Source organism: Pterocles gutturalis, unplaced genomic scaffold, assembly GCF_000699245.1.
Source record: "Pterocles gutturalis isolate BGI_N339 unplaced genomic scaffold, ASM69924v1 scaffold29726, whole genome shotgun sequence".
NCBI classification, from domain to species: Eukaryota; Metazoa; Chordata; class Aves; order Pterocliformes; family Pteroclidae; genus Pterocles; species Pterocles gutturalis.
Window position 1 is genome coordinate 445 of NW_010101325.1, and position 13,881 is coordinate 14,325.

A 13,881-nucleotide genomic window follows, 5' to 3' on the forward strand; every position below is an offset into this window, starting at 1 on the left:
CTTATTTCTGTTGCTGTCTAATAAGTAATGCCAGAACAAACCACTATTCTGTATGATCAGTCTGTGGAACAGAGGTAAAAGTTAGCATGTGCTATTGGAATGGAAAACCTTTATTCTAAGTAGAATAACTTTTTGCAGTGCAAACTTAAATACGTGGGAGAAGGCTGGAGCTTGAGGTGGAGAAGTTCCAATTCATTTCTTTTAAACCATGTTTCATTTCTCTTGGTACTTAAGCAACAATTGCTATTTCTATTACTGCAGATTTAATCTGAAGATTTAACATCTGCTTCCAATTAAAAAGCAGTGTTTCCCCACGAAAAGTGATCCAGGTTGTGCTGATTTGCCATGTATAGTTCTATATATATGTTTGATGATGACTCTGATGATGAAATCCCAACCCAACAAGCTATTCAGGAAAGCTTACAAGATAGGCATAAAATTGAAACAAGTGGCAGTGCAACAGAGGATGAAAGGTAATAAGTTATTACATCTATTTTGGGTGTTTTCTTGGCATTATTATAAGCCTGTAGAAACCTTATTTTCCTTTGTGACTCTATGTTGTATTGCTCTGACCTTGTCTCATGGGTACTGGAAACCACTGGTAGCTCAGTTGTTTTGAGTTCTCCCTGAAAAAGTGAACCCATTTCCTCAAAAATAGGGAATGGATGAGACTTTCAGGTGATGTTTTACATCAATAGCTAAATGAGTACAAGGCTTTATGAAGAAGATAAAAAATAAGTATGATGTAAAAATAGATTGGTATGGTAGCTTTCCCTCATTTTAGTATTTAATTGTTGGCCTTTGTGTGAGAAATCCAATATTTATAGTGGCGGGGGAAGACTAACAAAAAAAGTGTTTAAATGTGTTAAACCCTGACAAAACTCTACGTAACTCACAGAAAACTAATTTGCATTCTAGACTTGAGTATTTAAATTAAGTTATAATTATATCCTAAACTTCACATTAATTTTTACTTCTTGCTTTATTTTTGTTCTGTTTATGCAGTTTCCAATCTGTTGCAAGTAAAGAACATGGACAGATAATTGCAGCAATTCGGACAGTTAAGTACAAATACACTGCACTAAGCCTGTACCCCTAGGAATCACTTTAGTATTGCATTGTTGAGCAATACCTACATTTTAGGTGTTTGATCACCTGATTTAAGTTCAGTTTTTCTTTATATAGTCTTGGGAGGAATAAGGCAACTGAAAATGGAACACCCAAAAGCTAACGTACTAGATAGGAACACAGTAATAGGGTGGCTTCAAATGTCACTCCTCTCAGATTCCAGTGCTTCGTCTCCTGGAATTAGGGGACAACGCCAGGCATTTCTTGTAAAATAAACAACAGAATGGCAAGGCTCCCAGTCAGTTAATGCTTCTTAAAAGCATTTCACTTTATGAGATACCCGGATTAAAATCCCTTCTCTAACTGAAGAGTGTTCCAGAATTATTCCTTAACTGACAAAATTTAGTGTATTCCTATATGAGGTGCTCTTAGTCTGCTCTTCTGAAACATCTACTTTTTGTGGTATAATCAGTTTATACACTGTGTCACAGAGATACGTAAACAACGACCGTAAGTAGTGCAGTTGTTAGGGCAGTTGTCTGGCAGTGGGAATCCTTCAGTCCTGTCCTTATACATCTTGTAGTAAGTAGTTACAGAGATATTTAGTGGACTAAGAATCAATCAAGAAAGCAAGGTTTTTTTGGAAAAGCAGATGCTCTATGTGTTACGTACACTATGAAGAATGTGCTTAAACTTAAATATTCTTCCTGCAGTTTCACTAAGACACCTGTTTACTTTATACATTAGACTTGTATGCACCATTGCTCATAAGAGAGGATTATATTTGAAATATTCTAGTCATATTAATTATAAGTAAGTTTTTTAAATGTATAATTCAAAATACTGAATTTTGTAATAATATGAGTAATGGGATAAGTGTCTGTCTTAAAATTTCATAGGCCAAGAAGAGGCCTTGATGAAGTTGGTGAGGCACAGTTCTGCTTTTGAAGAAGCAGATCAGCAAGGCTGGCTTCCTGTGCATGAAGCTGCAGCACAGCTAAATACGAACATCCTTGAAATAACCTTGAAAGGTACAGACTCCTTGTGGTTTTCTACCAAAAAGTTTTACAAAGTCAGGTTTGATGAATGATCCAGCTTCAAATGTGTTCTGCTTTTCTGTGTTTCAGCCTCCCGTGCCATTACGTGGGAAAAGACCTCTCTAAAAGGGGAAACACCTCTCTTGGTGGCAGTAAGAAATTGCTTTGTAGACAATGTCCGCATTCTCCTGCTCAATGGCTGCAATCCCAATGTTAAAAATGAAGAGGGAGATTCTCCTTTAGTTATAGGTGAATGCCTTATTTAGGGGTGGAGAGGTGAGGGAAGGAGGTGAGATTATAGTTACAGACTTTAGGTTTCAGTTTAACATATTTCAAATCAATATCTAAAATACTTTGCTGTAAGGAGCAAAAACTGTTAATCTCAGTATTGAATGTATCTGCTGACATTACCAAGGGACTGTCACTACAAAGTTCTTAGCATTATTTATTGGTTAAAGTATTATCTTTATTGATCACTGAAGTATGGGAAACATAGAACTAGGAGAAGCTAAAAAGCTTTCCATCCCTCAGTTGCAAAGAGTTTGAGGTTCAGGTTGAACATACATCTTTTTCCTCAAAGAATCAAATGGCTTTCTCCATAAAGTACCAGAGTGTCTTCCTCTGCTTTCCTTGGCATCATTTATGCTGTGGTGCCAGATAGGCAGGTCCTCCTGCTTCTTCACGCTATTACTGTTCTTCGTGTCTGCAGGCAAAAAACATTCATATTCTCTGCTTACAGGGTATCTCTTTCATTGCATTAGCTTCTCTTTCTCCTAAAACCATGGTAATTGGTTTTAATTTTCAAAAATTATAGCAAACCAGCCTGATTTATCTGCATTACATAGAGTGTAAAACAGTGTTTGTCCCTATTCAGACATTGTGGGAATTAATCCAAGTATGGCAAGTGAAAAAGCTGGCCAGGCCTAAACTGTCAGTTCATGTCTCTGAATTTTTTTAATTGAAGAAGAAGGTCCCATACGTAGTATCACTCTTAGTGTGAATGCCATTTTAATTTGATCATGCACAAGAACTGTAATTCTTCCTTGTAAAGAACCAGTCCTAATATTTTGGCAAGCTGTTTTTCAAAACTGTTCTATGTCCATTTCATTTGCTTCCCCCAATTTGGGCTGTGGATGCCTTCATTCTTACTGAGTCCTTGCCAAGAAAAGGAAAATGTATTCTCATTGTCTGAGTTCTAAAGGAGCACTGTAAGTTTCTTGGATGAACCTGTAAGTTTTTCAGTATTGGAAGGGTGATATTTTTTCAAAACTGTTGTACAAAGAAAGAAGAAAAAGCCTACCTGTTTGTAGGACCCCCATCCGTCCTTCTGAAACGACTAAAGCTCTAGTCAGGGACACCTGTTTAGAAAAGATGTGGAGAATTCCTAGATACTTTTGAAGTGCACTATTTTAAAATGCACCATTCCCCAAGAAGGGAATGTATGTCATTTATCTAAAGCAGCCATGTAGGCTATAGATACTGGGACATCACAGGTTATAGTATGCTGTCCATGGCATTTCAAGCAGCTGTGGCACATGAAGCTTCTCTGCCTGCTCTGTCTTGGTGAAGGGCACTTGCTGTTCTACCCCACACAGCCTGGGAGATCAAAGAGAGAAGGAGGGAAAGGTGTTGCCTGTTCATTCCATTAGCTGGAGCCAATGCAAATCACTTTCAGGTCCTTACTGACTTAACAGATCAGGCTTATTAAGCTAAGAAGGCATATGACACAGTCATTTTAAACGTTGTTTCATGTTATGGTAATGGTTTATGAAGATTAAACGGAGCTCTCAGGGCAGGCCAGCCCCTGACTGCGCCAAGTCCCAGTATGTGATCTCCATCTAGTGGCAGGGAAGGCCTTGCATTACCAAATACACCAGAATGTCCGAGAAAGAGAGATTACTGTAAAATTATTTATTCATTTGTATAGTTAATATTATCCTGGAAACAAAGAACAGACTTGGTGATAAGTTAAACCTTCCAGTGTAGTGTGACATTTCTCAGTGTATAAATAGCACTGCTGGGAACAGCTCGAGCTTTCCTGGGCTGGCACATAACAGAAGCCGTAGGGCATAGCATAGTCTTGAATAACATTCTGGCTGATACTCCGCTTATTGTCTTACAGCAATTAGACATGATTCGTATGAAATTGCCTCCTTGTTGATAAATTCTGGTGCAAAAGTGAATTTGCAGTGTGTCCACAAGAGGACTGCTTTACATGAGGCAGCCAGACGAGGCAGGAAGGATCTGGTGAAGCTTCTCCTTCGTTCTGGAGCAGATCCTGACCCTCGCAGTGGATATGGGCTCACCCCTCTAGCGCTGGCTGCACAGAGCGGACATACAGAAATTATGGAGCTCTTATTGCAAAAAGGTGAGACTTTATTATATAGGATGTTATAGGAAGAGAAGGCTGAGGGTGGGGAGTTATCTTACTAGTGTTATAAATATCTGATGGGACAGTGTACAGAGACAGATTTTCTCAGTGGTGCCCAGTAACAGGACAAGGGTCAATGGGCACCAACTGAAACTTAGAAATTCTGTCTGAACATAAGAAAACACTTTTTCTGTGAGGCTCATTGAACATTGGGATAGGTCTTTCAGAGAAGTTGTGGAGTCTCCATCCTTGGAGATACTAAAAACCTGACTGGATGCTGACCTGGGCAACCTGCTGTAGCTGGCCTGTCTCGAGCACAGGGTTGGTCTGGATGGTCTCCAGAGGTCCTTCCCAATGTCAACTATTCTGTTGTTCTGTTTTACAATTCAGTAGATTGATTTACTAGCATGTAGGTTCAGTAGTAGTGTTCAAGTGAGTAGAAATTGCAAGCCACATGTGTTAGTACTGAAATGTTTAAAGGCCAAGTGGGACAAAGTGAATCTTCTTTCCAACAGAAAAAATAAAGAGGCAAACAACTGCTCTTAGCTCACTAGCCAGTACAACTTTGCATTACTGAAGTGAAAGGGAATGAAAGAACTGTTATCATGCTACTGAGTAACCAACCTGTAGTGCTAATAGATCAAAAAATATACAAAATATCTTTTTAGACATTACTTGTAGCAAACTGTAGTAGTCATCAGTGAATGCTTTGCAAAACTGCAAGCAAATCTGACACATTGCAGGAGATATTTTGTCTGCATTTTTGGATGGCATCTTAATTTATTTGAAGGATTTAACTCCCAAATCACATGAGTTGAGATCCGTCTAAAGAATTCCTAATACCTAAATTTAATGTTATAAGATATATATATGTATATACATACATATGCATGCACACGCATATATATTCCCTCTAAAGTAGTTAGCCTATTTACATGCATTTTTATTAGTCTTCCCAAAGTTCTGTGATTGGACTAGAACTGGTTATTGTAAGATACACCTTCAGAAATAGCAGCAGAAGTAACTTTCCTTACTAAAGAAAATTAAATGCTATCTGCACCAAGAGGATCGTTGTGATGGAGTTAAGTAAAGGCCTGATAAATACTATATTTTCCCAATATTTTAGTGAGTAGTTGCAATTGTCACTACTAATTAGAGGGTCTCCGGCAGGTTGGAGATACTAATTACTGATGGGTATTTACAGTGAATACTGTGATGAAAATCCTTGATGCTTCTTTCCAGGTGCGAATGTTCTTTCACAGGCAATGGATTGTGCTTCTGTATTATTTGAAGCAGCAGGCGGAGGAAATCCAGATTCTCTGAGTCTTTTACTAGAATATGGGGCTGATGCCAATGTACCAAGGCACTCAGGTCACTTGCCAATCCACAGAGCTGCATATAGAGGACACTTTCTGTGAGTTAATATACTTAAAAATCAAATAATGGTGACACTAGAAACATTAATTTTGCTAATTCTGCCTTATTCAAAGCAGGCAACAAATCTGCAGTTTTGTAGAAGGAATTCTTTTGAGTTTTGAGTTTTCTGTGTCTGAATGTAAGAGATCAGTCAGGATAAAATCTTCGTCATTTTAAGATGAATGTACTAATTCTTATAGTATTTCCCCACTTGTCACAAATAGTAATATTGTCCAGTCTGATGTTGAGGTTCTTGGGATGTCCTCACTCTCTTTGGGTATGCCTCATCCCAGGAAGGTAAACGTACTAAATAATCAAATAGACTTAGGGGGTAAGAGTTATCCCTATTTTAAAGACAGGAAGGTCACTGGAAGACACTTACGCTAAAATCACAACCAGTAAGTGAGAAACAACCCTTCAATACTAGGAATGTTGTATTGTGGTTAAGAATCTGAGGATTCTTAATTCCTATGTTAATATTTTGTATATATTATATTTAAGCTTAGCAGTATTGTATATATTAAATTATATATGTATCCATATTATAATATATTCTATTAATTCCATAAATCCTATAGGTTAAGCAATAACACTGTGCTCTTAACAGTCAGGAAAAACTTCTGTTGAGAAGGAATCATTATTCCTCTAGCAAGGAATGGAGTGGTTAGTGAATAATAGTATAATGGAACAATATTTTCAGTGTAGTAGGTGTAAAATCAGCATCCATTGCTGGCTAACAATGTAATTGTCAGCAATTACAGTCAGCGCAGAGGCATAGCACACCACAGTACTAATTTGGTAGATTAAGACAGTTGTATAGAGTCATGATTAATTCTGAAGCCCAGCAACACAGAGAAATTCAAAGATTGAGCTAAGTGAACCAGTATGTTTTAAGATTCTGAGATTCTCCTTTTTTTAATTCTTCAGAGCCCTAAAAAATTTAGTTCCGGTTACTAATTTTGATGCCATTAAAGAAAGTGGGATAAGTCCAGTCCACTCAGCAGCAGCAGGAGCACATCCTCAGTGCCTTGAGTTTCTCCTCAAATCTGGGTTTGATGCAAATTTTATGCTGGATCAAAGAGTTCGCAAAGGCTACGATGACCGCCGGAAATCAGCTTTGTACTTTGCTGTTTCCAACGGGGATATCTGTTCAACGAAGTTGCTGTTGAATGCTGGAGCCCTGCCAAATCAAGATCCCATCAACTGTCTCCAAATAGCCTTGAGAATGGGCAACTATGAGTTAATGAATCTACTGCTCCGACATGGGGCTAATGTCAATTACTTCTGCAGAGTGAATACAACGCATTTTCCGTCTGCTCTACAGTATGCTCTGAAAGATGAAGTCATGTTAAGAATGCTGATGAACTATGGGTATGATGTGCACCGCTGCTTTGATTGCCCTCGGGGAAACAGTTCCCATTCCCAGTATGGGACTGATGGATGGACTTCCACTGTTATCAAAGATACAATGGTCAGTGTACCAGCTGGCTTCATGTGTTGTTTTACTACCAGCATCCTTCCTAAAACTAAATTAAAATGTACTTAATGCAGTGTCAGTAAAGGAAGCTTTGAAACTGTAAGACAGTTTACACAAGATAGGAATAGATGAGGCTTTAAAGTTAAATAGATGTTGCCATGAGGCATGAGGTTCATGACAGCAAATGATCATAAACAATATTTCTGAATTTTGAAAATATAGCTAATGATATGCTAATGATAGTACAGATGTGGCTCTCCAGGGCAGTGTGTCTGTGCTGTGAAAGCAGGGACTTGCAGGCTGGCTCACTAGGTTTTCTTGTATCCTAACACCAATACTGGAAGGCTTTTGTGAGGACCCCGTGGAGCTGGCATGATAAGCACTGAGCAGAAATTAACAAACCTAAAGAGGATCCTAGAGACACCCTTCAGAGTCACTGTTTTGCAGTTTGTAAAGTCCACTTGAACCTAACAAACCCTTCTTTAACTGGAAGCGGGAGTGGCATGCACTGGCCTGGTGGGTGCCCCTATTCAGCATGCTGGGACACCAGTCTAAATTCCACTTCGGGAGTGGTAGCACTTCTTTTTAAGCATTTAGTTACCAAATATACAGCTGCTTAAGTTCATTTTTGGATCTAGTACAAAATAACCACCTCTCAGATTTTCAGATTCTACTCGTGAGGCTTAATATGAGCTGTGACAACCTCTAAAGCTCCCCCGACTGACAGAACACTCATTTTTCCTTGTGTTCTGATGAAGTTATTTAATTGCTCTTGTCCTGCAGAGACAGAAGGAATTTACAGGAGTATTGAATATTATCCTGTTAACCATTTTGTTTCTAACAGTTCTGTGAAGTGATAACCTTGTCATGGTTAAAGCATCTGTCTGGGAAAGTAGTACGAGTGATGTTAGATTATGTTGATCATGTTAATATCTGCTGGAAGCTAGAAGCAGTTCTCAAAGAACAGGAACTCTGGCCAGACATCAATTTGATTTTAAGTAAGTATCTGATGTTTACATTTGAAAGGACAAACAAGGTGTTTTGAGAGTGGGTCCTTTTTTGTTGGTGGTAGTTTTCACTTTCTTTACTTCAGACTGGTGCTTTTCTTGACCCTTGTTAGGCCAAAAGTTATGTTTTGACAGTAAGAGACGTCTTATACGAAAATCAGTCTGTGTAGGATTTAAACTAAGTCTCTCAGAAGTCTGATAGACAGTAACTGCACAATTTATGTAGAGCACTTGGGAACTTCAATTACAATATACACAACACAGTCCTTTTCAAGGGGAGAAAAACTTCGCCCGCTGCCTCAGGTTGATGGAACAAATCTAATAAATTACTATTTTTGAGTGATTTAATTCTAGTCTAGATTAATTCTATGTCCTTTTTGTTTGTAGATAGATTAAGCAGTGACTCATAATTCTGCTTTTAGTAGCTTCTTCAGGTTGACAGAAAACTGGCACCCAATATTTGGGGTTAAAGTATGTTCCCCAAACTTTAGTACTTAAAACTTGCATTAGCTTACATTTAGTCAACTTGACAGAAACTAATTCTGCTGATTAGCTGCCAACGATTATAAATATCACTGAGATGTTTGGGCTGAGGTAAGAAGGCTAGATCCTTACAGGACTGATTGCCCAGGTAGCAGTGTTGAATAAATAAATTGAACAAAAGTTAACAAATAACTTATTTGTATCAATCTTGCTTTCTCATTTTTAGCAAATCCTCGTCCTCTGAAGCATCTTTGTCGTCTGAAGATACGGGAATGTATGGGCCGGTTGCGTCTCCGTTGTCCTGTCTTCATGACCTTCCTTCCGCTCCCAAACTGCTTGAAGGACTACATACTATACAAGGAATATGATCTTTATGGACAGGAAAACTTTGTAGGAATCTACAACCTCAACTGTACATAATTATTAGTTCTATGTTTTGAAGGGAATGTTGATGTGGATAAGACTGTCTTACACAGCTGCTTTTTTCTTTTGGGATTTTATCTCCTATGCATATTAAGGAATACCAGCATTCCCCCCCTCAGTCCCTGAAGAAAATGGGGAGAACCCCAAAATGTAAGTACTGGTGATTCCATTCTACATATCTACTGGATTATAAAATATCTGAAAGTTATGGCAATAGTATTTTAAATGCATAATGTGATAAGAACTGTAAAATGTAGGGCTGCAAACCTTGCATTATTGGTAAGTTAAAGCCTGTCATAACAGGTAATGCTACCCACATTGCAGGGTTAAACTCGGGGTTTAGTTAAAGGTCAGGGACATAACTAAAACCTGGAAGGGACATGATTATTTTTTTCTCTTGTACCTCCCTTTCTCTTGTTAAGAAGTAGTTTTTATTTGTGAAGTCCTACAGTGAACTTCTGAAGAGCAGCCTAAGTCGACTTATTTTTCATCCCACATTGTAAGCAGTGAAACAGGATTAACAGCTATAGAAACCCTGCTTATCACAGCAGCTAGTGTGAAATACCGGTGTTTCAACAAGTTGTCAGTATTTCTGAGACATGTTAGTTCTGCATCTCATTCTCGGGTATTGATTTGTCTCATCCATTATGTACTTTGATGGCTCTCTCTAGAACTAGGTTTTTCTTTTACAGTACTGTCCAAAGGCATGCCTGCAATTTTTGGAGTTTCTCTGCATACAGCTGGAGCATAAGCTCTTGGAGCACTGTCAACAGTCACAGTTGTCTTACATAGTACACACCGACCCACAGCATGCCTGTTCTTTCTAAAAAGACTACACATGTCAGTCCATACTTCAGGAAAAAAAATTCGTCAACACAGTTGGCATTAGTAGTATTTATTCCTTCATTATCAAGTAAGCATAGATTTTTTTCTAGTTATACATGCATCTTTATCATAGAAGTTACATAATTCAAAAGTCTGCTTTTCCCCAGAAAAATCTACAAACCTTACAAAATACAAATTTAACCATAATGTAGTTATGACCCAGTGCTTTTTACATGATGTTTATCATATTATAAACTCAAGAAGCCAGTGAAGATGTGTATCAGTACCCCTGTTAATGGTTGTGCTGGTACAGCCTCGGTACACGTCTGATCATTCTCGTAACCACAGCTCTGCAGAGTGCTACACACTGTCACGTGCCCGCAACAACACCCACACTGAACAGCCCGCTACGATGGTAACGATTTTCTTCTTCTAATGCTCAGTCTTTGATTGTTGCAAAAATAAGTTCTCAGCATTCCCAAGTACAAGAACTTCCTCTGAGGTTATCTGGCTAATATGATTAAAATGAAGAGAATTCAGATACACTTTGACAACAGAGGGATATAACTGCATATTGAAACTTTAAGGGAAAGGAACGCATCTGTCACCAGTAACGGTACTTCCTGGAAGTCAGTATTATGAAAAATGCAGGAGGATTTTGCATCAGTACAAATCCTACCCAGAAAGTTACTATATTTCAGCTTTTATTATCTACAAAATGCTGACTGAAGCCCTGGCATAATATGCCATATCCATATTTCTGAGATTAAGACACAATCAAAGTTGACGTAAGTATGCCATTGGAGGTTTTTAATACAGTTATTCAGGAAAAAATGTGCAAGTCAGTCTCAAACACTGCAGAAATCACTTACATTTCACTAGAACAGGACTAATCCAGAACATCATCATAAGAATTTGACCACTCCACTGTATTATAAAAATGACCTGAAAGATTGTACAAAATCCTTGGATTGCAATATAAACTTCATTAGGAATACAAATGCATTCACAATGACACTCTGACTTAATCTCGTCATGATAACTTACATACCACTGTGGCAGGAAAAAAAAATCAACTCACTGCTTCGTTAAAAAGAGAAACCTTGGAGACTAATTGACCTGCAAGAAACTTTGTAAAATAGAGCAACAGAAAGAATATAAAATACTAGCTCTTGCTGTTAGACTAGACAATATCTCTACTAAATTCACTAGGCAGAGGCAGGTTTTCTTTCTCTGTGTGAATTATTTCCAAAATAACAAGACACTGTAGTGTACCAGTTTTCTCCATTGGCTTCTCTTAAATTCTGTGCAACTCATTCATCAGAATTTACCTTAAACATATGCACAGTCAAATTTCCTTCTTTATATCAATGTACATAAGTAAGTTTTACCTTCATAAATAGCTTCAGCTGTTTCAGGATTTTTCAGCTCTGGGTTTACATCCATATAAAGATGAAATCTGACAGCACTGTAGCGGGGGAATGTTCCTTAACTCTAGTATTAGACAGGGAATTGTCTTGATACAATTTCAAACCTAAACAGATTAAGGAAGTAATAGACTACCAAATTCAAATTAGTTTCCACTACCTGCTGGTAACCAGTTATATATGGATAAGTTGTTTATGACTCTTAAATCGTCCTCTGATTTAAACCTGGGCCATAGAGGAGTGCTAGGTATTATCTATAATCATAGATACCCATAAGCACACTTTATCTATTTTTATATTCATGCCATTACATACATAAAGAATGTATGTAGCTTGAAACAACTGTCAGCAAGACTTGCTTGGTCGGCAGTGTGTAAATCTACATAGTGTAACAAACTTAATATCCCCTTACCTAAGGGGAGAAAATGTGGCAGTAACTGTGAGGCTGCAATGAGTGACATAAAAAAGTCCTAAACACTGCTGATTCAGTACCTATGCACAGTCAGTTTGCAATCATGTACTTGGAAGAATATTTTCAGGACTGTCTGAAATGAAGCTAACTACAGCTGGAAGTGCTTTAAAGATCAGTCTGTAAGTAAAAGGCAATAGGAAATATTAAAATGGAGAAATAAATTACAGGAGAGGAAACCACCCAGCAATTTATTTAAAATAATAAAACACTCAGTGAAATTCTACCACAGTAGTTCCCAGGAGAACGTGAGGTGTTCATATTAACTCACACTTTAAAGGAAAATACTAAGCACTCTAATTTTTTTAATTAACAAAGATGCTTTCCAGTGAAATAGTTCTAAACCTCACAGAAAAAAGGGTACCAAATAGTTTTTTATTCTGGGAAGGAGGGAGCATGGATAAAACCTCAGCAGCTATTTTTTGCCTTGAGGTAATTCTAGTTACAGACCCAGGTGCTCCTCTCCTTAAGCAAAACTCAGAAATTTTCACTCCACTGCTCACTCACTGCACCATTCCTGTTTAACTTCCTGATCTCTTTTGACCTGCCATTCGCTCTTGCAGCTTTCATCACTCTCCCACATGCTTTTATATTTTTTTGCTCATTTGACACCAGTGAAACTCTCTTAAGCAAAAAAAAGCCCAATTTCAATCATGCATGTCAACCTATTTTCTTTAATAATTCTCTTTATTCATTTTGCTTCTTTTTAGTGGTTAAAATGAGAATCATCCAACACAATTGTATGCTGTCTGTTTTAGAAAACTACTTTTCATGGCATAGATGGAAAGCCAGAAAAGCAAACGGAGTAATTCCAATCATGCATTGCTAAATCTGAAAAATCCCATATGACAGTAAATTCATCTGTCAACTTTATTCTCCTGCTTTCTTCCTCATCTTTTGCAGATTTATGTCTACAACAGTAATGGTTTCAAGAAAAAATAGAGTAATTCAGTTTTTTGACATTTCTTCAGTAAGGCTAATGCAGAACAGGTATAAATCAGAAATGCTTTTTGATGAGACTGTTGATCCATTAACTGGCTTCCAATATGGAGTTAGGGCTATTGCAGCTAAACTGGTTAACATGTAAATCAATCCAACTCTGACCAGCTGGGGGCCTACATTCTAGAAACTGGAGAGCACTGATTTAATATTCCTCTTCTGCGGTTCAAAATTACTTCAGCACATAGTTGAGGAAGATACAGTAAGACACCATAACCTTGAGCTATGCTGTCACATTATTTGATAGAAAACAGAAATATCAGTAAGTAAAAACAAACAAGAAAAACAAGAGACAGAAACATGAACTGGAATGATTTGCAGAGACAAACTGGCTGCCATGCAACTATATTTAAGCCTAGATTTAGGCACAAAAAGGAAAAAATTCGATTTCCTGCCTCTCTGTACATTTTTGTTGGCAAGAATAGATCCAGTCTCTTACAGGTAAGAGATGAGACTAGAGGACTATATATGAAAGAAAAATATCACTCTTTTTTAGAAAAAAGCCTCATATTTCTGTGGTCAGTGTGACAGTGTGCTAGCCAAATTTGGCCACTGAGCAGGGCTGTTTGGCCTGACTGGGAAACAGCAAAAGTGGGTATTTCTGCAAGTGACTGGCTACTTGGGGGATGAAACCCTGGTTGCTAACTAGGTAGAGAACCTGGAAGCTCTCTGCTGCTCAGCCTCCCTGTTAAGGCAGGAGTACTGTGACTCCTTCTGAGGCTGCTCGAGCCCCTCCATCGGCTGTGGTGCCAGTACCACCAGCTCTGAGGGCTGCTCTAGCTCCTGCTGCAGTAGCAGCCCCCCTGTAGCAGACAGTCAGTCGGGCCCAGGTGCTGCAGGGGCTGGCACTGCTTCCCCTTCTCTCCTGGGGAGGCAGAT

The 13,881-nt window shown here is 38.3% G+C and overlaps 1 protein-coding gene across 1 annotated transcript; it reads left to right on the forward strand.

Annotated features, from left to right (window-relative positions):
* Nucleotides 1–345: 345 nt before the first annotated feature.
* ASB14 (ankyrin repeat and SOCS box containing 14) lies at nt 346–9,279 on the forward strand. The gene is made up of 10 exons (XM_010083058.1): nt 346–473; nt 1,006–1,060; nt 1,258; nt 1,968–2,099; nt 2,196–2,354; nt 4,228–4,473; nt 5,719–5,890; nt 6,820–7,363; nt 8,214–8,367; nt 9,086–9,279. Exons 1-10 carry the CDS (start codon nt 346–348, stop codon nt 9,277–9,279), a joined length of 1,785 nt encoding a protein of 594 aa, XP_010081360.1.
* Nucleotides 9,280–13,881: the final 4,602 nt, after the last annotated feature.

What these genes read in the sequence shown, in the direction of transcription:
- ASB14 (XM_010083058.1), top strand. Translation starts at nt 346, where the DNA reads ATGTATAGTTCTATATATATGTTTGATGATGACTCTGATGATGAAATC. An exon ending in CCTTGAAATAACCTTGAAAG is followed by an intron (nt 2,100 to 2,195) that starts GTACAGACTCCT and finishes TCTGTGTTTCAG; the next exon opens with CCTCCCGTGCCATTACGTGG. An exon ending in GCATATAGAGGACACTTTCT is followed by an intron (nt 5,891 to 6,819) that starts GTGAGTTAATAT and finishes TTAATTCTTCAG; the next exon opens with AGCCCTAAAAAATTTAGTTC.